Consider the following 23,985-nt stretch of genomic DNA (forward strand, 5'->3'; position numbering starts at 1 on the left):
TAGTGATCAAGTCTTTGCTCTACTGAAGACAATAACCAGTCATTCCTTAAAGTACATTAGCGCAGTATGATGATGCGCAAAGGTATTAAGAGGTGGTGACACACAACAATAGATCATATTCCCATCTTGACCCAGGGTCATCAAACCTGTATTAGAGATATAATTTCCTTTCATAAAGAAGGAACTATAAAAGTGACATATGGCTCTATAATAAGGCAGCTTAGATCTGCGTAGAAGGTAGACTTTAGGCAGAAGGAGAGACTGTAATGAGAAACCATCAGTGCTTCAAGGCTGGTCTGGAAAAGTGCAAATCTCTCTAAAGAGGCTCTCTGGCATTTAAACGTATAGGCTAATGTGCTCTGTTGCAATTATCAAGGAGACAAAAAGCCATCTGCAGTCCATTAGTGCTCAAAGAATACACATTGATATGATTGATAAGGAGTCAAGTTACCTCTTACCTTCTGTGAGCAAACTACCGCCTATTGCTGAATCAAATGGAAGCATATTTTACGTGAACAAGGCCAAGATGGAAAATCATTGATGTCATTGCCGCTTTTAGTCCTAAGTTCCTGAAAATAGAATCATTTTGAAGTGATATTGTCGAATTTGTGAAATGAGATGTTAAAGCTGTTTTCTTAAGAAAACAAAGAACTTCCCAGGAACAGTCTTCAGATGAACAGGATAAAAGTGTTCGTGCTGAATTTATTTAGAAATGTTGATTTGTGTTTAAGGGTCGATGCTGCCCACACAGTCATTAGTATACTCTAAATTAGCAATTACCCAATGTCCTCAACTTACGTGTAGGTCCTACAACAGTAGACTAGCAGATGATAAAATAGCGACTCAATTTCCCTATTGCATCCCTGTCAGCTTATCAACAGACCCTTTATGGCAGCCTATATTCTAGAATCTAGATCTCATTCATAGATTACTGACTGGCCTAAACAGCAGCCTGCAGTCTACAGGCTGATTCATGAGGAATCTTCACAGTTCAATTCAGTCATATAATATTTTTGTGGAAAACGAAATGACTTCTATGGGAGGTGCGAAGATACCCATTGCCAGGAACTGAAATGTAAGACGCCAAGATAACACATTAAAAGATTTAAAGGGTTAATCCCACCTGGACATTAATACTATGTACACAGGCTACACCACCAATCCCTACAATGGTGGTTCCAAGGTGCAGCGAGAGGAAGTCTGAATGAAGCCGTGGCTGAGAAAATTTACACTCCATTCATTGTCTATGGGGGTGACAGATACTGGTGAACATTGTACACATCTGTCTTCATCAGATCCATAGACATTGAATGGACCGGCAAAACATATGTGTGACCACCAATCCATTCAAACCCCTCCTTGCTGTGGTTTGCAGTGACAAAGAACAGAGAGTTTGGAATCCCTGTGCTAGTAATTGTGGAGGTCCCAGCCGTGGGGCCAGCAGTGATCATATCATTAATCACCTGTCGATAGATTTTGTAATGCTATGCACCTTTTTGTAAACACCTTTCAAAACTATTGAAGTGGGCACAAAAAGTGTCTAAAGGACATAACAAGGGTGCGTTTATACCACCGGAAGTGCCGGATTAGGCACATAACTGACATGAACAGAGCCGAACAGACTCCATTGACTACAATACAGTCCACTCAGTTTCTGTTCGAGCTCTTGACTTTTTCACCAGTCCTGCATGCAGGACTTTTTTTTGTCCACTCTTTTTGACGGAATCTGCAACGGAGGCCTTTAATGAAGCCTCCAAAGAAAATGTGAACAAGTCCTAATTTTAGTATGTCATGTACTTCATGTTTGTGACAGTTTTCTGCTTATTAAATCTCCATCGTTTTTTATGATTTTACAAATATTCTCACTTTTTCATTTTAGAAAGAAATTCGAAATCAATAAAAAACAACGAAGAAGACAAAAGAGAACTTTGAAATCTGAATCTGTGGACAGTGGAAAACCATAATAATCAATGGTAACCAGCTGCAGTTTCCAAGAGTTCACACAGAAGAGCACGAGAACGTATGGCATATTCAGATTTCATGACCCAGGTTTAGAAAACTAGAAAACTAGGAAACGCAACAACACAAATCAAGACATAGCCCATACAGTGAAATGATGGGATGTTTGTAGTAGATCATAATTTATATCACTTATACACGAGACCATGTAAATATCAGAAGCATGTAAATAGTTTGTTGACCTATGCACTCATTTCCTTTATAATTTTTTCCAAACACTTTGACACTAGGTAAATCTGTTTGTTCTTATTGGTTGTTCCCCTGTGGACATCATCTTTTCACTTTTTCAGACTGTTAATAAAACTTTGCTCATTTTCATTGGCGTGTTTCTTTTTTATTAAAATTGTCATTTGCATCTGTTTCACTTTGGCAAAAGATTACTGGATTTAATTTGGTACAAGTTCTGTGGGGCAGATTTATCAAATCTGGTGCCCAAACAAAGTGGAGCAGTTACCCAAAGCAAATCGGCAACTTCCAGCTCCACCCAAGGGTGAACATACCATAGAGGCAGCCATTGCCAATCCGTGATACTGATGATGAGCTCAGCTCTCATGGTATCTAAAGGCAGAAAGCCATCAAACAAATATAACGCTTACCTATGAAGTAGGTCCTCCACTTTTGGGTAGTGTCGTAACTAGAAATGACTGGACCCCATAGCAAATATTGTCCCGTGGAACCCCCACTCCTGTGGCTAGTCAAGAACATTCTCTCAGATCAGGCCCAGCAGCTGCTCTGTCCGTTTCCTTCATGTATATCCTGTATGTTATGTCACTGTATATAATAATCCCTATGTACAGTATATAAAAGCCACGCTATAGATACATTTATCCTAATAACATATTGATTTTATTACCACAGCAGCTTGTGCAAAACGTGTGTTGGGGTGTTGGACAGTGGGTGATCAGAAGTAACCAGTTTAGTTTTTGGTACTTGTACTTTATACTTTGTGGTATATTTATGTCATATACCCAACATGTATTACATGTGTTATTAACTTTGTATATATTAACTTTATATAGCCAAATCCTGTTTTCCTTAATGCACAAATTGCTTAGGGATTTTGTAGATTTAATAGTTTTCACATGTGAGCCTGAGAGCTTCATAGCAACACAGTGTGGTGGCACACTGAGTTCATATGGGTCCGTACTACACGCCGGGTACTCAGTGCCACTACATGGTGCCTCTCTATTCCCCAATGCCTTGAATTACTGACATGCAATGAGAATCTGTACAAAAAAAGCCCTGTTTGTTATGGTTACATAAGTCACAGGCACATGGACCTAAAGCCTGGGCCAAATAATTTTAGGTCATATGCGTGAGACCCTAGATAATGTTTTTTTTTTTTTTTAGATCTAGACCAGCAACCAAAGAAAAAAAGTGAATTCAAAGTTACTGGGGAATAGATACTTAAAATAAATTATTAAAATAAGTTTCTATGACAGATTTTCTTTAAGAAGGTGTGTGGGAAACTTTGATGTTGACTACAACTATTAATAACCCATGATGCGTCATATTATTAAAAAATATATCACCAGCAATGAACAGATGAAATGTCCTAGTCACACAGTTATTTAGCCTGCAGACAGCTAATTTGACTTCATGACGTCACCTATTTACAAAGCAAACCTGGAAAAAAAAACAGGCTCATTCTTGTACCTTGAAGAGACACTTGAAATACACAATATAGACAAAAGTATTGGGACACACTTCAGTTCTTTCATTCAGTGCCATTGTCACAGATGTATAAAATCCAGCCTCTAGCCATCCATGGTCTGCATTTACAGACGTTTGTGAAAGAATACCTCGTTCTGAAGAGTGCACTAAATTTCAGCTTGGTACTGTAATAGGAAAGTCAGTTCATGAAATTTCTTCTCTCTTAAATATTTCACAATAAGCTGTGAGTGGTATTACTGTAAAGTGGAAATGTTTAGGAACCACAGTAACCCATCCACAAAGTTGATACCATGTAAAGTCAAAGAGCAGGGTCACTAAGTGCTAGGGCATTAAAGTTACCAATGCTCTGCAGACTTAATAACTGCAGAGTCCTCAGCTCCTCTGGCATTAACATCAGCTCAAAAACTGTGTGCCGGGAGCTAAATGGCATGGTTTCCCATGGCCAAGAAACTGCATGCAAGCCTTGCATCACCAATCATTGGACTCTGGAGCAGTGGAAACGTCTTCTGTGAATTGATGAATTACACTTCTCTGTCTGGCAGTCTGATGGCTGAGTCTGGGTCTGGCAAATGCCAGGAGAATGTCACCTGTCTGACTGCACTGGGACAACTGCAAAGTTTGTTGGAGGAAGGGTTGTTTTTCAGTGATTAGCCTAGGCCCCTAAGTTTCAGTGAAGGATATCCTCAGGATAGGTCAACATTATCACATTGGCAGGGGTCCGAGTCCCATCACCCCCGCCCATCAGCTGTTTTAGGAACCAGCATGCTCCAGGCAGCTTACCAAACACAGCACTGTATATTGTTCAGCGGTATTGCAGCTCAGCCCCATTGACTTCAATGTGGCTGAGCTGCAACTAGGCCATGTGACTGATGTACGGTGATGTCTCACGGCCTAGAAAGAGGTCACGGCACTCACAGACTGTTGGCCTCTTCCAACAGCTTATTGGCAGGCATCCCAGGTGTTGGACCCCTACAGATCTTGCATTGATAACCTATCCAGATGATAGGTCATCAATAACCCCTTTAATGCTTCAGGATACCAAGACAATTGCATGCTTCCAACTTTGTGGCAACACATTGGGGGAGGCCCTTTTATGTTCCAGAAAGATTGTGCCAGAGTGCACAAATGAAGGTCGACAAAAGTATGGTTGGGTGAGTTTGGTGTGAAAGAACTTAACTGGTCTGCACAGAGCCGTGACCTCAGCCCCAGGTCATAAACTAGAATGGAAATTGCGAGCCAAGAACTCTTCTCCAACATCAGACTCTGATCTCAGAAATGTTCTTCTGAATGAATGGGCAAAAATTCCCAGACACATTTTAAAATCTTGTAGAAAGCCTTCTGAGGAGAGTGGAAGCTATTGTAACTGCAAATGAGCGACCAACTCCCTATTAATGCCTATGGGTTTAAAATAGGAGGTCATAAAAGCTCCTGTAGGTGTAATGTGTATGTGTTGCAATACTTTCTTCCATATAGTTTACATTTGTTCTTACGTTAGCTCTTTTTACAAGTGTGCACTTCTTTTGTGTCATCTGAGCGTTGGGCAGCATGGCCAGAAATTGTGTAGTTGTTGCTCCCTCTTCCATAGCATACCAGGCCCCTTTATTGTGTCTATCCTTCCTTCTTGCTACCCTTCTCCCAGCACTACATCTTTCTGCAATACTCAATATGGAAGGAAAGAAAAACATGATGCAACATGGAGCAGGGAGAGCAGTACTCAGGGTGGGTGGATCTGGAGCACAATAATGAGCTGCTACAATTGATAGGATTGCTAGTTTTCTGGGACATGCTGCTGGACCAAGAAACAAAAGCCAAAGGCTTTCTAGATCCAGATCAGATACAAGGAAAAGAAACATCATTGCATAACTCCAGCATGCCAAGAAGCAAAAAAGAAGACTTTTCAACAGGCTTAATTTTTTTTGGCCCATTGGAAAACCCCTTTAACAACAAATCACAATTTACAGAATGAAACAAAGAGCTCCTTCTAGTGGTGGCTGCAGGTAGCCAAAACTATATAGTTTAGCTATATTAAGAAAGGAAACTCTGGATTCCTAAAAAACAAATAAGGGAGTTCAGACCTGGTATCTCCTGCATTCATCTATTAGTTTAAATCATAGAAACAATATAAGTTTTTTTCTAAATATTTATTTTTACATTGGTTATTATTTGTACTATTTACAGATGATTGTCTTCTCACTGCAAGCATTTGTTAGCCGGTTAGTAGGAATAATAAAGTTAATTCAGTACTACAGCAAATCTGGAGGATGTGGCATCATGTATCTGCTTTCACTCGGTATCTGATTATGAAGAAGTCATGTACTGATGCTCTACAGTTCATGGAAGAAATCCCTCTTATAAAAACCACCCGATACAATGCTGAGAAACAAATACTTCCCAATATGTTATCAGAGGATGACAAAATAGTCTGCAATTATAGTTCTTATGAGTAATAAAAAATGGAGGCATATGTATTCAGTGGTCACATTCTTCATCTTCAGCGTTCTGTTCTTCTTCCTCGAGAAAAGAAAACTCTTCCTGTTTTTTCATCTGTGTAACCCCTGTGAATGAACAGATACAGATCACATTAAACATAGTCTTTTACAACCAGACTGACTGTCGGGTCCTATCACATTTAAATCAATTATTTACTTAAGGTTTTCTCGGAAAGTCAACCTGACCCTCAAAACAATATTGAGATACTAAAGGAAGTTTGTCAAAATTATACTAATTTAAGACAAACTTTAACCCCTTCTCTCTCTATTTACAATGCATTCGGAAAGTCTTTCGACACTTTCACTTTTTTCTCATTTTATGTTCCATCCTTGTGCTAAAATTAAAAAAAAAATCAAATTTTTCCACATCATTTTGCACTCAATATCCAATAATGATGAAATGAAAACAGAATGTTGGAAACCTTTGCTAATTTATTGAAAAGAAAAAAAATAACTAAAATTTTGCATTGACATAAGTATTCAGACCCTTTACGTAAGACTTAGTTGATGCACCTTTGGCAGTGATTAAAGCCTCCAGTCTTCTTGGGTATGATGCCAAAAGACTTGTGCACCTGGATTTGTGGATTTTCTGCATTGTTCTCCACAGATCCTTTCATGCTCTGTCAGGTTGGATGGGGACCATCAGTGGACAGTTATTTTCAGGTATTTCCTGAAGTAAGGGCTCTGGCTGGGCCACTCAAAGACATTCACAGAGTTGTCTCTAACCCACTCCCATGTTGTCTAGGCTGTGTGCTTAAGAGCATTATCTTGTTGGAAGGTGAACCTTCAGCTCAGTCTGAGGTCCAGAGCACTCTGGATCAGGTTTTCATTAAGAATATCTCTGTACTTTGCTCCATTCAGCTTTCCCTGAACCCTGACTAGTCTCCCTGTCCCAGCCGCTAAAAAAATACCTGAAAGGTATGAAGCTGCCACCAGCTGTAGGGATGGTATTGAGCAGATGATGAGCAGAGCCTGGTTTCCTCCAGAAATCATGCTAAGAATTGAGGCCAAAAAGTTCAGTCTTGGTTTCCTCATATCAGAGAATATTGTTTCTCACAGTCTAAAAGTGCTTTAGGTGCTTTTTGCAAACTCCAATTATGGAGGCTACTGTGCTCTTGGAAACTTTCAGTGCAGCAGAAGTTTTGTGCCCTTCTCCATATCTGTGCCTCCACACAATCCTGTCTCTACAGGCAGTTCTTTCCCCCTTATGTTTTTTTTTTTTTTTTTTTGCTCTGATATGAATTGTCAGCTGTGAGACCTTATATAAACCAGGGGGTGTCTTTCCAAATCATGTCCAACCAACTGAATTTACTACATGTGGACTCCAATCCACATCTACATGTCATATCAAAGAGTATGGATACTTAAGTCCATGCTAAATTTTAGTTTTCCCTTTTTAATGAATTAGCAAAAAAAAAATATCAAAAATTCTCTTTTTCACTTTGTCTTTATGGTGTATTTAGTGCAGATTGATGGGGGATTTTTTCAGCACAAGGCTTAACTTAACAAAATGTGAAAAAAAAAGATAAAGGGTCTGAAGACTGTCCAAAAGCATTGTACGTCATGGGAACTTTGCTGTTTCCTTAAATTGACATAAATATATGGCATAGTTATGGCAAGGGCACAGGAGCTGTGTCCACATCACTTTTAGAATAGGCTGTATTATATAGCTGTCAGTCTGCTCTAACCTTTGCATGCAGCGGTCAATAGCAACTGCAACATCTAAGTGGTTAGAAAGAAGGAAGGGACTCCCTCTGTCAACCCACTGGCCACCTGTTACACAGCGAGTTGTCATAGCAGCCAGCAAGCCCCTAGGTCTGACATCTTAGAACAGCTATTAGATCCTGAAAAAACAAAAATAATTTCCGCATTCTGAAGTCCAAAATAGGTTATGCCCTTAAAGCGTTAAACCTGTAGTGAACAATTTGTAGAGCTTTATTATCCGTACTTTTAGAGGGTGGCCATTAGTTCACTTGTTACTTTCTCCTTCTTAGATATTTTGTGCTACCTAGGGCCTAATACAGTTTCGGGATGAATTTTTATCATCTTAGTAAATATTTAAAAAATCCATTGTTCTAGAGCAGTGATGCCCAACCTATGAGCAGTGATGCCCAAGCCAAATGCGGCCCGCGAAGCCGTGTCATGCGGCCCGCGCAGTGACCGGACTTTATCAGCGCAGGGAGCGCTGCGAACGTCACAGGCAGCAAAGCGATGCTGCCTGTGCCTGCAATCTCACCGCCCAGCACCGCCTCCTAGCTAATTTATTCACTGCACTTGCCTTTATTCACTGAAATTGAAGAGAAGCGCCGTAATCTCGCACAGGTGCACTGGCAGAGGCATTGAAGTGCGCATGCACCGTCTTCCTGGCCTCTGCCAGTGCGAGATTACGACGCTTCTCTTCAATTTCACAGAGGTAAGGCAAGTACAGTGAATAAATTAGCTAGGAAGCGGCTCTGGGTAGGGGGGGATATCTGTGGATGACACTGAGGGGGGTATATCTGTGGATGACACTGAGGGGGGGGGATATCTGTGGATGACACTGAGGGGGTGTGTGTATCTGTGGATGACACTGAGGGGGGGGACATCTGTGGCTGACACTGAGGGGGTGTATCTGTGGATGACACTGGGGGGTGTATCTGTGGATGACACTGAGGGGGGGTGTATCTGTGGATGACAATGAGGGGGTGTGTGTATCTGTGGATGACACTGAGGGGGTGTGTGTATCTGTGGATGACACTGAGGGGGGGGACATCTGTGGCTGACACTGAGGGGGTGTATCTGTGGATGACACTGGGGGGTGTATCTGTGGATGACACTGAGGGGGGGTGTATCTGTGGATGACACTGAGGGGGTGTGTGTATCTGTGGATGACACTGAGGGGGTGTGTGTATCTGTGGATGACACTGAGGGGGGGTTATCTGTGGATGACACTGAGGGGGGGGTTATCTGTGGATGACCGGAGGGGGGGTTATCTGTGGATGACACTGAGGGGGGGTTATCTGTGGATGACACTGAGGGGGGGTATCTGTGGATGACACTGAGGGGGGGTTATCTGTGGATGACACTGAGGGGGGTTATCTGTGGATGACACTGAGGGGGGGTTATCTGTGGATGACACTGAGGGGGGGTTATCTGTGGATGACACTGAGGGGGGTTATCTGTGGATGACACTGAGGGGGGGTTATCTGTGGATGACACTGAGGGGGGGTTATCTGTGGATGACACTGAGGCGGGTTATCTGTGGATGACACTGAGGGGGGGTTATCTGTGGATGACACTGAGGGGGGGTTAGTTATCTGTGGATGACACTGAGGGGGGGATCTGTGGATGACACTGAGGGGGGGGTCTGTGGATGACACTGAGGGGGGATCTATGGATGACACTGAGGGGGGATCTGTGGATGACACTGAGGGGGGATCTGTGGATGACACTGAGGGGGATCTAGGGAGGGGTGTGGGGATATTGCGGTGGGAGCTCTGGAAGGGGTGGGAGGTCTGATAGGTATGTGGAGGTGGGAGATACGGGAGGGGGGCCATAATTTTTTTTGCTATAGGGCCCAGTCATTTTTAGCTACGCCCCTGATTGGTAAGATTGGGCGGGCACTGGAGCGATAGAGCGCCCTGCTGTAGGAGAAGGCGGCGGGAGATGAAAGGAGGAGGGGCCAGCTCCTGGTGGTGTCGGGCACACGGCGCAAGCATGGCGGTGGAGGATCTGACTGAAGCCTAAAGACCAGACATCAAGGTAGACCTGCAGAAGAAGGTGACAGCGCAAAATGTGATGTATACATGTGTGTAATGTATGTAGTGCAGTGTGTGATCATCACATACTGCACTACATACATTACACACATGTATACATCACATGCCCCCTCACAGTAATAATGCCAAGATATGTGCCCTCTTCACAGTAGTAATGCTCACACATGCCCCCTCACAGTAGTTATGCCCAGATATGTGCCCCCTCACAGTAATAATGCCAAGATATGTGCCCTCTTCACAGATGTAATGCTCGAACATACCCCCTCACAGTAGTTATGCCCAGATATGTGCCCTCTTCACAGTAGTTATGCCCAGATATGTGCCCTCCTCACAGTAGTTATGCCCTGATATGTGCCCCCTCACAGTAGTTATGCCCTGATATGTTCCCCCTCACAGTAGTTATGCCCTGATATGTTCCCCCTCACAGTAGTTATGCCATATATGTGCCCTCTTCACAGTAGTAATGCTCACACGTGCCCCCTCACAGCGTTTGCATTTCTTTCTGGCAAAGCTACCTGGTTCCGGCCCGCAAAATTTATACCAAGTCTAGTGCGGACCTCAGACGAAAAATGGTTGGGCACCACTGTTCTAGAGGTAACACATGGATAATTGTAATTTTTGCATCTTAGTCTTCTACCTCTGATAGAATGACATATTTACTGTGACTAGCATCTTTGTCAATGTGCACAAAACCATTTGCCACTTTTTTTGGGGGGGGAAGGGGGGGTTGGCTTACATCATAAAATGGTCTAAATAGTTTTGTAAATGTAGACCAATGATGCTGGCCTTATAATTTGTTACTGCAGATGTCTTTGTGATATTATCTACGTCCAGGCATTCAGGCATTATCGATACATTAATAATGTAGATACATTTTTGTGAAATTATATAAAGCAGTAATCCAGGGGTGATAATATACACAACTGTAGGCATCAGATAAACGATGCCAAAGTGCTATACTCATAGATCAACACAGAAAATAAGTTCCAGGTTTGCTAATGCAATTCATTTACAAGCGGGCAGAGTATCTCAGACATCTAAGACATTATGAATTAAAGATGCTGCAATGGAATGACTAGGCTCATCTTGGATAAAATGGTAACTAGCTTTTATACAGTTATCAAACATTAATGGAAAAATAACTATGTTTTCTGTAATTGTGCCAGACAGAAAACACAAATATCTAACACTTGTTGTTTGCATAATGAAAGTAGAAGAAATGTTAGGGTCTGCTCACATTGGCCATTCGGTCAGCTTTTCATTGGCCCAACCAACCAACAGTCTTTAGCTGTATGCCTATTGTTCTTCTCTGGCAGAGGTTTTCTCCCCTGTTCACACTGACAACACATACATGCTTTGCCAAATGGGAGGAACAGCATTTGGCTAACAGCTATCGACTGTAGAATCCAGCCTTAACATTAGACTTAAAAGGCTGTCCTTGGATTTTGTTAAGGACTCCAATTTCTCACAATACAAATGCAACACATTATCGGATCATGGCAGAAAACTTCAGGATGCCATGCACATCACAACCACTGGGTGGCAAGATATAGACACATGTAGCATCAACGTCTCCCAACAGATGATCCCCAAAAAATTTTTTAGAACCAGAACCAAGGTTATAACTAGTGTTGAGCGAAGCTGGTTCGGACTGCGCTGTCCAAACCCGATACGTTCCTAAACATATGCGAGTATATCTGAAAATCCAAATCCGAAAACTTTCAGATTTTGAAACATTAATGTATGCTCAGAAACTAACTGTAATGACACAGGCATGAGACTAAACAAGTCTTGGGTTACTGGTGGCGATAAGAAGATTGCCTCAGCGGAGCCCATACATTGTAATGCTGTATGAAGTGCATATGATGAATGATGTTTAGGAATGATTCGGATTTGGACAGATCAGTCCAAACCTGCTTCCCTCAACACTAGTTATAACATAAATACAGCATCAGCACCAACACCACAACATAACCAAGACCCAAGCTCATAACATATATACACTACTGTAACTAAGCTCAGAATCAGAACCAAGGCCATAACATAAACGCATTACCAGCATCAATCGCATAATATAAATACAGCACCAGAACCTAGTTCTAGCACCAAAACCAAGACCATAACTAGAGATAAAACGAATTTCTCCAAAATTCGATTTAGCCGGTTCTTAGAAATTTTCAAAAAAATTAGGTTCAATCCTAATTTATTTGCAGTGAATCACGTTAAAAAACTGCTATTTTCTGGCTGCAAAGAGCTTTTATAGTGGTGTAGAAAACTGTGTCTTGCAGTAACACGCATAGAGAGTCTGCTGTGGTAGTGAAACAATACTGTGAGTCCGTATGACATTTAGATGACAGGCGTCACTCTTAGAATCACTGCACACTTCACTTATTTGGGCAGTTACGGGGCCAAAACTGCCCAAATAACTCAAGTGTGAACTCAGCCTTACAGGTCAATGTTAGCGTCAAGAAGAAGCGCACTCCTTTTACACCATTGTCAGCTGATTCCACATAGATGTCTACAGAACCTGTTCAATTAAACGCTTATACAAGTAGAGCCCAAAATAACAATTTGAATAATATAGGTGACCACCTGAGTCAAACAGAGGAAGTAGTATGTGGTTAGAGTAAAACTTAACGTTTAATTAGAGTAATTAGAAAAATAGGTCCCAAGATATCAGATGACAACAAATTATATATATACAGTCGGTTAGCTTACGGCGGTATACCAAACGGATGTGAATAGTGCCAATATCAATTAAATATCAGAATGATGCTCGGCGGCACCAAAAAAGTAACCGGTTAGCTTACATCAGTCCATGCGTCTCAGTGAGCTGTTAGGAGAGGGTTCTATATCTTGACCCCCTCCTTTCCTCTTATAGCTAATTCGCCCACTTAGATCTACATCTGGATCGTGGGGTATTTTGTGTCTGTGCAGAGCGCACCATTGACATTATTGTCAGTGCACCCTGCACAGGTTCAGCCCAAGCTCCCGTGTTTCCCCTGATGAGCTTGTTACTCATCTCCCAGCAAAACATGCATGTAGGGACCAGGTAAGCAAGGGCTTTCTAGGGCGCACAATTCCAGGGTGAGGTTCCTGCTGGTGACTGGTGGCGGGTTTCCGTCATCCGGTCACATAGGCCAGTGTAGGGTTCTAGGGTATTTCTAGGGCCAGCCAGTTCTGCTAACCACCCTGTGTTACGCAATTGCCGCCAGCAACGGTGTGCACATCAATCAACACCGGGCGAACAATTGCCGATCCTGGAGCATCTCATCTGAGTGGTAGGACCAACCGGTTACTTTTTTGGTGCCGCCGAGCATCATTCTGATATTTAATTGATATTGGCACCATACAAGTAGAGCCCCCCAACAGAGTGGAGACGGTGTCAGCAGTAAGTTTGTGTTGACCTCACTGATTATTTTGCCCTTCCTCTGATCCGTCAGAACAATAACCCCCAAAAAACGGATCCTGTCTGTGGAGCATCCGCCTTTACTCAGTCAGCATTTGGTCAGTAACCATCAGTATTGTTAAAGCAAAAAAAAAACAGGAGTGGATCCAAAACAGAGATGACACATGAATGGAATATTTGCATGTCTTCTGTGTTTTGTACCCACTGCTGCTTTTGGCTGCTAAATCATAAGTCAATTCTTATGCAAAATAGGGACCATGTCATGCAGGCCTTACAGCTGTTTCATAGACAGGATCCGTTGTGCGTCAAATTTTTCCCTTCTTCTGACAGATCATAAGAAGGGTCAAATAAATAATGATGTCAGCCAGGCCGAAAGGAAAAATAGTGGCCCAGTCATGAAGTGGGGAGGGTAAGTACAGCATGAGAGGTCCACAGAGTGGCCCTATGACATAGTGGTGAGGTGGAAGAAGCATGAGGATGCCACAAAGTGGCACAATGACAGTGTAAAGGTGGCGGCAGCAGCACCAGGAGGAGGCCACAGAGTGGCACAATGACAGAGTGTGGAGGTGGCAGCAGCATGAGGAGGCCACAATGTGGCAAGGTGACAGTGTGGAGGTGGCGGCAGCATCAGGAGGCCACAGAGTGAAACAATGACAGAGTGTGGCGTTGGCAGCAGCATGAGGAGGCCACAGAGTGGCAAGGGGACATATTGTAGAGGTAGCAGCAGCATCAGGAGACCACAGAGTGGCAAGGTGACAGTGTGGAGGTGGCAGCAACATAATTCTTAGGTCTTTACATGAAAATAATGTATTTGATGTAAATCGCGCGAGGGACATAGTTGGAGACATTGAATTCTCAAGAGATACAGAGCGGAGGAGTTTGCTCTGAAATAAAAAATTTCACCACTACGTAAATTTCGGTCCATACAGCAAAAGGAGGTGTATAGGCACCCATGAAATTTCCCCCAAAAAACCTGTTTCACATAAAAAATTTCACTGCAAAAAGGCCTTTACCACATATAACTGCACCGCTGAATGGCAAATAGGCCTTTCTTTTTTTCCACTTTTACACTACACAAGGCATTTGAACAGATAAGTGCAATGCTGAACGGCGAATATATTTTTATTTCGCCACTAATACACGGCAAACAGGGCTGTACAATATATCACTGCACCGCTAAACGGCAATTAGGCCTTAATTTTTTTCTACTTTTACACTACACCAAAGGCATTTCAACAGATAAGTGCAATGCTGAACGGCGAATATATTTTTATTTTGCCACTAATACACGGCAAACAGGGCTGTAGAATACATCACTGCACCGCACAAGGGCAAATATATTTTTCCTTTTCCACTAAAACACGGTAAAAAGGGCTTTACAACATATAACTGCACCGCACAAGGGCAAATAAGACGTATTGCAGAAATATTTCCTTGTAATAAACCCTGTTGATGGCTGTATCAAACAGCACTTGCACCCTAATAAGAACGGTTTGCTGGAATTACCGAGCTGTATAATGGCAATTTGAAACCGCAGTCAGTGGAGCAAGGTGTAATAGGATTGTTCCTATTACCCAGGCTGTAACCTCCCCTACTGAACCCTGTTCAACATAAATGCTGTGGAATGATTCCTCCCTATCCTTTCCCTACACCTTGAATAATCTTTCCCTGCACTTATAAATCGTTTTTTCACCACAATCAAGTCTTTCCTATCACTGTCCCTAGCGCCTGCTGACGTCTCTCCCTGCACTAAGTACACTGGTAAATGGCAGAATCCAAGATGGCTGCCGCTATTTATAGGGCTGTGACATCACAGGGCTGGCTGCTGATTGGCTGCATGCATGGCATTATGGGTGATCCCGCCTTCCCAGAGATTCTTTCTCCATGTCCTCACACGTGCAGCAGCCATTTTAGTAATATCCATGGAGGCCTATGGTAGGGAATATGTTTAATAGCAACCTCCCTGTCAAAAATTATAGTCACTCTGGCTGTTGAATTTATTTGAATCAGTTTTCAGAAAAGACAAATAAAACATATTTCAATATAATCTCCCTGGTCACTGCTGAGCAGGTTAGAACATGTTACGTCAGTTCATTTGTGACTGTGGTGCGAGAAATAACGGCTGTCCCTCTATCGCACACTTTGTGCACAGTGTGGAGAAAGTGTTTTGTCACAGATAAGTGCGTATGAATGAGTAGATCAAGGGAGGTCCCACAAGGGTCAGCCGTGAAGAAGAAGCTGGAAGCCCGTCCATGTCCACGACTGATGACAACATTGAGCTCACATGATTCTGTTGGATAGATGAGTGACAGTGGATTATGTGGCCCTAGGAGGACGGAAATTTCCGTCTAATGAAGAGGAGAAGAGAGTGGTGTATTCGGGAAATACGAAAGCTGGTTGACAGATGGACAAAGTGTATTGAAAAGCAGGGAGATTATGTCACAAAATGATGTATTTGTCTTCTCTGAAAGTTTTTTTAAAAATAAATTCTACAGCCACAGTGCGGATCATTTTTGACTCACCCTCAGACTTTACAATATTTATTCTTCTACTATTTGTGCTCTGTGTGATTTTACTTAATGTTATTGGCAGGAACAAAGGGTCACCCCGTTCTGTTGGATCTGTCAGATCTGTAAGCTTTATATATGTACAACAATTGCTGTTCTCCTTTGATTCCACGGCTTAATTGGCATGCAGCATGATTGTTCTTTATTGTTTTATAGCTCCTGCCAAAGTTTCATTGTTCCTAATTATCTAGTGCTCTTGTCACCAGGCTATTATTTTCTTCTTTCTAAACAAAAGCAAATCATTTTCTTTGTTCCGCGTTAGTACATAACACTTTTCTACCCAAAACATTTTTCCAGAAGAGACTGGTTCAATATTACCAAAAAGGAACATGCTAAAAGAATAAGGCTGAGTTCACACGGGCGAGATTTCCGCGTGGGTGCAATGTGGGAGGTGAACGCATTGCACCCGCACTGAATCTGGACCCATTTATTTCTATGGGGCTGTGCACATGAGCTGTGATTTTCATGCATCACTTGTGCGTTGCGTGAAAATCGCAGCATGCTCTATATTGTGCGTTTATCACGCAACGCAGGCCCCATAGAAGTGAAAGGGGCAAGCAAGTGCGGATGCGGTGCGATTTTCATGCATGGTTGCTAAGATGACAGTCTATTCACTGTATTATTTTCCCTTATAACATTCTTTAATACAGAATGCTTAGTAGGTGGTTAATTGAGGGTTAAAAAAAATAAAATAATTAACTCACCTTCTCCTCTTGATCGTGTAGCTGCCAGTCTCTTCTTACTTCTTTAATCATGAGCTGCCAGCTAAAGGACCTGTGGTGACGTCAGATCACATGGTCCAATCACATGATCCATCACATCTATACAACACCGAACCCAAACCTGAACTTCTGTGAAGACGTTCGGATCTGGGTACCACAGTCAGTTTTTCATCGCGTGCAAAACGCATAGAACCCGCGCGATAAAAACTGAACAACGGAACTCAATCGCAGTCAAAACTGACTGCAATTGGGTACCTACTCGCGCGGGTTTGCCGCAACGCATCCGGACCTTATCCGGACACGCTCGTGTGAACTCAGCCTAAAGGGGTTTTGAGGGGGGAGTATGGCCACCTTTAGACTATCTATACCCTACATCTAAAAAATACCTAAATATCACTTGTTCTACTCAGATGAGATTTATTCTGATTAATCCCTTTTCTCGCTTATTTGGGAACCTTAAGACAATGTTTAATTATACACAGATTTAAAGAACTTCCTGGTTATAACCAATAATTATTTTTTTCCAGTAGGTCTACCCTCTGATCACCACTAGGCCATCACCAAGAATGTTCAAGGGTTGCTAAATTGTCTCACTGTCTTTGGCCACCATGTTTGTGCAGTTTTGGTGTGTTTTTTAAGCAAAGTATAAGGATGCTACAGATTTGTATTGTGCGTTTTTTGGCCAAAAAAGTCTCAAAAATCCTTTTTAGGCTCTTGTGAGACATTTTTCTCCACATTGTTTTACTGTGTTACCACCAGACCCTTTTTTGTATTTGAGTTTTTTGAATCAAATGCATGGTCCATGCATTTGATTAAAAAAAACTCAAATACAAAAAAGTGATTCATTTAATATTTCCCATAGATTTCGATGTAACATCTCAAGCTGTTTTTTCTAAGACATGCAGTAAAACAACTCCAGCCAAAAACTACAAAACATGCAAAACCTTTCTGAAATGCAAAAAAACCCTATGTGTGATACAAGCCTAAATAAAAGATGTCTTTCTCATGTCCACTCTTGTGTTTCACCCAAAACCCTCCATCAAAACTGCATATGTGAATCCAGCCTTTAAGGAACCATTAAGGGTACTTTCACACTTGTGGCAGGACGGATCCGACATGCTGTTCACCATGTTGGATCCGTCCTTCCGCTATTTCGCCGTGCCGCCGGACCGCCGCTCCCTCCCCATTGACTATGATGGGGACGGGGGCGGAGCTCCGGCGCAGCACGGCGGTGCACGGCGAAAGCCGCCGGACTAAAAAGTCGGACATGCAGGACTTTTTAGTCCGGAGGCTTTTGCCGTGCACCGCCGTGCTGCGCCGGAGCTCCGCCCCCGTCTCCATCATAGTCAATGGGGACGGAGCGGCGGCACGGCGAAATAGCGGAAGGACGTATCCGACATGGTGAACAGCATGTCGGATCCGTCCTGCCGCAAGTGTGAAAGTACCCTAAGATACAATGATACACTCTTTACGAGTAGGTTCCTATATGACTGATTTGCAGATGTTCTATTCATTTGGATGGAGATTACAGAAATGCATGCCCATGCTGCAGAAACTACCCAATTCAGGCCTATGGAATGACTATTTCAGCGTCAGAAATTTCTGCAACAAATCTGCAGCATGTGAACATAATCCTGAAACACGGTTACTTTCGATTCTGTAACAGGAGGAAGACATACCTAGTTTAAACTCCATTATTTTTATGACAGTCATCCTCATCCATAAGAATTTCATGAACGAAAGTAAAGTCTGAATTTTGGGTGCAAAATGTTTAGGAAATCTTTAATTTCCCACTAGTTTATAACCCCTACCTGGAAATAATGGCAAGTCAAGATGGTATGGAGTATCTTTTCGTCTTGGTTTCTTAAGAAGTTCAGTTCTCTCTGTTATAGTTTGCTGTTTGTCATCAGTATAAATTAAAGATTTAGTCTGCTCATTCATGCCTGCACATGCAATAAAGCAAATTAAAAACATAAAAAGTATAATATAGCAAATCATATATAAAACTCTATTCTGATTTATGGGAAAACAAAAATGTTAGGGTGCCTTCACACACGGCAGATTTTGTGGCAGGAAATTCAGAGACTGAAAATCAGTTGCATTCATTTAAATGGGGCAGCAAGCACATGGATTTCTGCGAGCTCCATTAAGGAGAATGGAACAGATTTTCAGTCGTGGAATTTTCTGCCACAGAAACAGAACTTCACCAACAGTTTCCCCATTGACTTCAATGTAAAACACTCCACCTTGTGGACACAGTGTAAAAAAGTTTTTTTGAGTAGTCGATTTGAAAAACGCTTGAGAAGTTACAAGTTACTTCCTAGAAGAAAAATTGATTATGAATTCCATAGAAGTCAATGGGGGAGAAGGAAAATCTCAATCAAAAACTCCTCTAAAACCAATACGAAATATTACCTTCTTCCAGCTACTGAACTGCTACTGATCTTTCCGCAGTGGATTTAAGTTGTGTGAAAATACCCTTACGGTATGTTCACATAGGTATATGTACTGCTGATTTTCTGCAGTGGAAATCCACATCAAAACCCATATGTAACTCAAGCAGATTGTGACATAGATTCACTAGGGATTTTCTGCAGCAAATACATCCTGTGTGGACATACCCTTAAAGCAGCGGTGCACAACCTGTGGCCTGCAATACCCTCCTGAGTTGCCTCCAACCATTACGACCCTTGAACCAGACATACTATCATAATGGTTTATGTACTATCATAATGAAAGACACAGCTGCCAAAAGAAAGCTATATCTTTCTGAAGAGATGGCAGCTCTCTTCTCTGCACTGATCATAGATATTAGTGCAGGTCTTAGAAGATACATGTGGGAGTCTGGGTGTGGAACACTATGTGGCTGGCATTACATTGGGGAACACTGTGTGGCTAGCATTACATTGGGGAATGCTGTGTGGTTGGTATGATATTGGGGAAAGCTGTGTGCCTGGCATTGCATTGGGGAACACTGTGTGGATGGCATGACATTGGGGGAACACTGTGGCTGCCATGACATTGGGGGAACACTGTGTGGCTGGCATGACATTGGGGGAACACTGTGGCTGCCATGACATTGGGGAACACTGTGTGGATGGCATGACATTGGTGGAACACAGTGTGGCTGGCATTACATTGGGAGAATACTGTGTGGCTGGCATGACATTGGGGAACACTGTGTGGCTGGCATGACATTGGGGAACACTGTGGCTGCCATGACATTGGGGGAACACTGTGTGGCTGGCATGACATTGGGGGAACACTGTGGCTGCCATGACATTGGGGGAACACTGTGGCTGCCATGACATTGGGGAACACTGTGTGGATGGCATGACATTGGTGGAACACAGTGTGGCTGGCATTACATTGGGAGAATACTGTGTGGCTGGCATGACATTGGGGAACACTGTGGCTGCCATGACATTGGGGGAACACTGTGTGGTTGGCATGACATTGGGGGAACACTGTGCGGCTGGCATTGTTATTGAGGGGACTGTGGAGAGGTATGGTCTATTTTAAGCATCTTAAAGCAGTAATCCATGCAAAACTGGTTATGCCTGGTACAGGCTATGACTGGTATACTCTCTTTTCTCATCACCCTAGAGGCCCTGCATTAGGCATTACACAGAGCATTAGTTTTACTCAGGTTTCTACTTTAAACTGATATTTCTATTTGAGACATTTATGCCTTATCCTACAGCATGTACTGTAAATGAAAGGAGGAGAAGCGTAGAGATGGCCGCACATGTTCTCGTCATCATAGTTGTATGCAGCTGTTTCCATAATTCCAAAAATTACATAATGGAGGATTCTCTCTATCAGACAAGGATGACATATCCTGTGGATATTATAAGTCCCAGGTGGAGTTACATTTTATGCAACCATTGGGAGTGGTGAAGCCATTTGGCCCTTGGACCAGAAAGGGCTGTGCACCTCTCCTTGAAAGTATATCTCCAACTGTTCGCACTATTTTATTTTGTCTAATTTAAACGGATCCAAAATTTTGCACTGCTTAATTTCATAATATATCTTATTTTATGTCTAAACTAAAACTCACAGGAACCGTTTTAAATGTTAAAGAGGTTGTCCGGGTTCAGAGCTGAACCCGGACATCCCTCCATTTTCACCCCGGCAGCCCCCCTGACAGGAGCATCGGAGCAGTTCATGCTCCGATGCCCTCCTTTGCCCTGCGCTAAATCGCGCAGGGCAAAGGCATTTTTTGGAGATCTGGTGACGTACCGGAGCTCTCCATGGGGCTGCCAGGAACCCCGGTGACGTCACCGACACGGATGGGCGGGATTTAGCGCTGCCCTAGCCAGTTAAATGGCTAGGGCAGCGCTAAAGCCCGCCCATCAGAGCCGGTGACGTCACCGAACACACTGTAGCGCAGGGTAAGGGAGCGCATCGGAGCATGAGATGCTTAGCGGGAGGCTGCCTGGGTGAAAATAAGGGTATGTCCGGGTTCAGCTCTAAACCCGGACAACCCCTTTAACATTCTGGCTTCCTGCTGCTACCACTAGGTGGAGATAATACATGATCTCCCAAGGAACCCAATACTGATCTTCTAAGCTCCCTCTAGTCTTGGCTTCGAGAAGCAAGAGTTTTATCATATATCCTTTTCTATAGGAGCATTTTGTTAGAAAATGTATGCAGTTCATCGAAATATCAGAAGGAAGTGTATGTAATCAGCGAGTTGCACTTCTTCATTTTGCGTATTTAACAATTATTCCAAAATGTCTAAAACCTTTTACAAATCTGAGTTACTGACTGTGCTGACTGATGTAATGACTAGTGCTTTGCATATTTGCATACAAATAAATGAACACAGAGACGGAGAACAATAAATGGATGCTAACAATAATTCCAAGACGAGACAGGAAAAGAAAAAGATAAAAAAAAAACTGTTAGCAATAAGCTTAAAATTTGGAAAAATGTTGGTTTAAAAGCGATGGATAAATAAAAGCAAAAGGAACCTGGGCATGAGATAAAAGGATTAAAGAGGTTGTCCGATAAAACAAAAAATCTTTAAATATGCTAACGTGTGTAAGGTGCTGCAATCAAAAAATAGATAATCTGTTTCCAGGAGGATGACTCCCGGCTTGTGTTCCACACAGGGCAGCGTTTCCTGTTCCAAGAGCATCTGTCAGCATGATCAACCCGATTAAATCGGGTGCACTGCCTGGTAGTCTTGATCATGCTGATTAAAATGATACCTTATTTATTTCCTGAGCAATATCATTTTTTATTAAGATGTAAATTAGCTTCTTGGAGCACCAAGGAGCCAGTCACAGCCCTCAGAGCACCAGTTTGTACACCCCTACAGCTTTCTCCACTGCCGCCTTACCCCCAGATTGGTAGCCCAGAGGTGCTGCACATGTTATGTTGCTACCAAGATTTGATGGTTATCGCTGCAGTCATTGGTAGCAGTGGACTATCATCAGGACTAGGGGAGAGGGATGAGCGGTAAGGTGAAAATACTTACGTAAGGATCCTGCGAGCTGCTCTGCTCATCTCCTCTGTCCGAAGCTGGCGCCTATGCTTCCAGGTGTGCTCTTGTGTCATCGCTGCATGCTCAGTCGGTAGCTACACTGTTTGGGAACCAACAGCAGATCTACTGCACAAGCTCCAAGACAGAGAGTTACGGCGAGAGATGACAGGTTTAGGGAAAGATGTCTAGTCTGTCAATCCAGAGCTGCAGGGGTGTAGACAAACTGGTGCTCTAAGGGCTGTGGCCGGCTCCTCGGTGCATCAAGCAGCTAATCAGCATATTAAAAAACTAACTTTTCCCAGGAATAGGACAATGTACTGTCACGACGGGGAGTGGGGGAAACCCCCCACCGTGCGGTATTAGAGGGTAAAGGGGATCAGCCTGGCCAAAAGGAGTAATGAGGGAGCAGGTCACCTCCTACCGCGTCCCTAATCCTCTCCCTGACTCCTCACTGTATGAGCGGACCCCGATGGTAGGACGACTCATACTCAGGATTCCTAGAAACCCTAAGTCGTCCTGGTAATCCCTCACATAGGAGCAGGGGAGAGACAACCTGTTCATCCCAGTAATGGAGGAACAGGAGTCTCTATCTGAGGCCAGGCTGCAAGGAGAGGGGAACACATACAGCTATAGAGATGGCAGGTAAGCGAGACTAGTAACACACCTACCTGCCACAGACACACTGACTGGAACCCGTGCACAAGTGCTGGTGTCCACACCAACATTAAAAGGACACAGCACACACCACAACCACACAGGAACCCAGGACACCCATAGCTGCAATCAACGTGAGACACCACAAGAACATCTATGACCACAAGGGTGGCCCTCACTGGACAGATGGAATATGAAGACCAGGAAGATAGCTCCAGCATACACCATGGCTGGAGTACTCCTCAGCTTCAGGCTTCCAGCAGAGACTAAATAGCCCAAGCAGCCACACCACACACACATAAACCCAGTGTTCACAAAACACTAGGAAGGGAGTTAACCCTTCCAACACCAGACAAGGGAAGGAAGCCACTTAAAGGGGAAGTGCACACACAAGCATAGAAAGCTACACGTTGCCGCAGGCAACAACATGCGTGGCAACCATGTCACGGCAATCACCCAGAAGGCCGAGGCACTGCCACCGCATGCACACACAGCAACACATTGCCGCGGGCAACCGCGAGTGTAGCAACAGTGTCACATCGCACACCATAGGCTGTGACATGTACAGACATAAGTGAGGTATCATTTTACTCAGCAAGATCAACCCTACAAGGCAGTGTGCGTAGATTATTGACAGATGCTCTTTCTGCACATGACCAGTGCTGTGTGTGAAGCTATTGAAATTACCCCCTTTCACTCACAGTACAGGTCACATTCCAACACAGGAAATGCTGCACTGTGCTGCGCACAAGATGGGAGTGGAGCTCCCGGAATCTGAACAGCTATCTTGGATGTTTGAAGTATATTAGTAAATTATCTAATTTGCTATTATGGCACATTAGATATTTTTATTAGTGGACAAGCCCTTTAATTGAAAGGGGATGGGATAAGATAGTTAAGGGGTTAGAGAAATCTTAAATGCAATATTTTCTCATATCTATCTATCTCACTGCACCTCAACTTAATTTAAAACGTACTCCTAATATTTGTTATCAGCTGAAAACTGGATAAGCACAGATATGTCACAGTCGGTTAGAATAGAGTTAATACATCAGAACATGGAACAGTACCTGAACAGTACCTTTCATGGCAGGGGCCGAGTAGACACTTTGCTTCCTCTGTTTGGGGGAAACATTCTAGGTTTGAGATATAAGAAATAAAACAGATTGTATCATCAGCTTTATAAGGTATATCTTATACAG

At 43.1% G+C, this 23,985-nt stretch overlaps 2 protein-coding genes across 4 annotated transcripts in view; one reads left to right on the forward strand and one right to left on the reverse strand.

Annotated features, from left to right (window-relative positions):
• The window catches only part of PDE1A (phosphodiesterase 1A), a 216,971-nt gene extending 214,634 nt beyond the window's left edge, over window positions 1-2,337 (forward strand). For all 3 annotated transcript variants that reach the window (XM_040440829.1, XM_040440830.1, XM_040440831.1), the window contains exon 14: window positions 1,880-2,337. In XM_040440829.1, the coding sequence (XP_040296763.1) occupies window positions 1,880-1,932 (53 nt within the window). In that variant the 3' untranslated portion in view covers window positions 1,933-2,337. The remainder of the gene's footprint in view (window positions 1-1,879) is intronic.
• A 3,517-nt stretch (window positions 2,338-5,854) lies between these two features.
• Window positions 5,855-23,985, reverse strand: part of PPP1R1C (protein phosphatase 1 regulatory inhibitor subunit 1C) — a 51,987-nt gene continuing 33,856 nt past the window's right edge. The window contains exons 4-6 of the mRNA XM_040440832.1: window positions 23,865-23,919; window positions 18,450-18,581; window positions 5,855-6,248 (exon numbers count right to left, since the gene is read on the reverse strand). Of these exons, the coding sequence (XP_040296766.1) occupies window positions 6,163-6,248; window positions 18,450-18,581; window positions 23,865-23,919 (273 nt within the window). The 3' untranslated portion in view covers window positions 5,855-6,162. The remainder of the gene's footprint in view (window positions 6,249-18,449; window positions 18,582-23,864; window positions 23,920-23,985) is intronic.

Source organism: Bufo bufo, chromosome 7, assembly GCF_905171765.1.
Source record: "Bufo bufo chromosome 7, aBufBuf1.1, whole genome shotgun sequence".
In the NCBI taxonomy this organism is placed as follows: domain Eukaryota; kingdom Metazoa; phylum Chordata; class Amphibia; order Anura; family Bufonidae; genus Bufo; species Bufo bufo.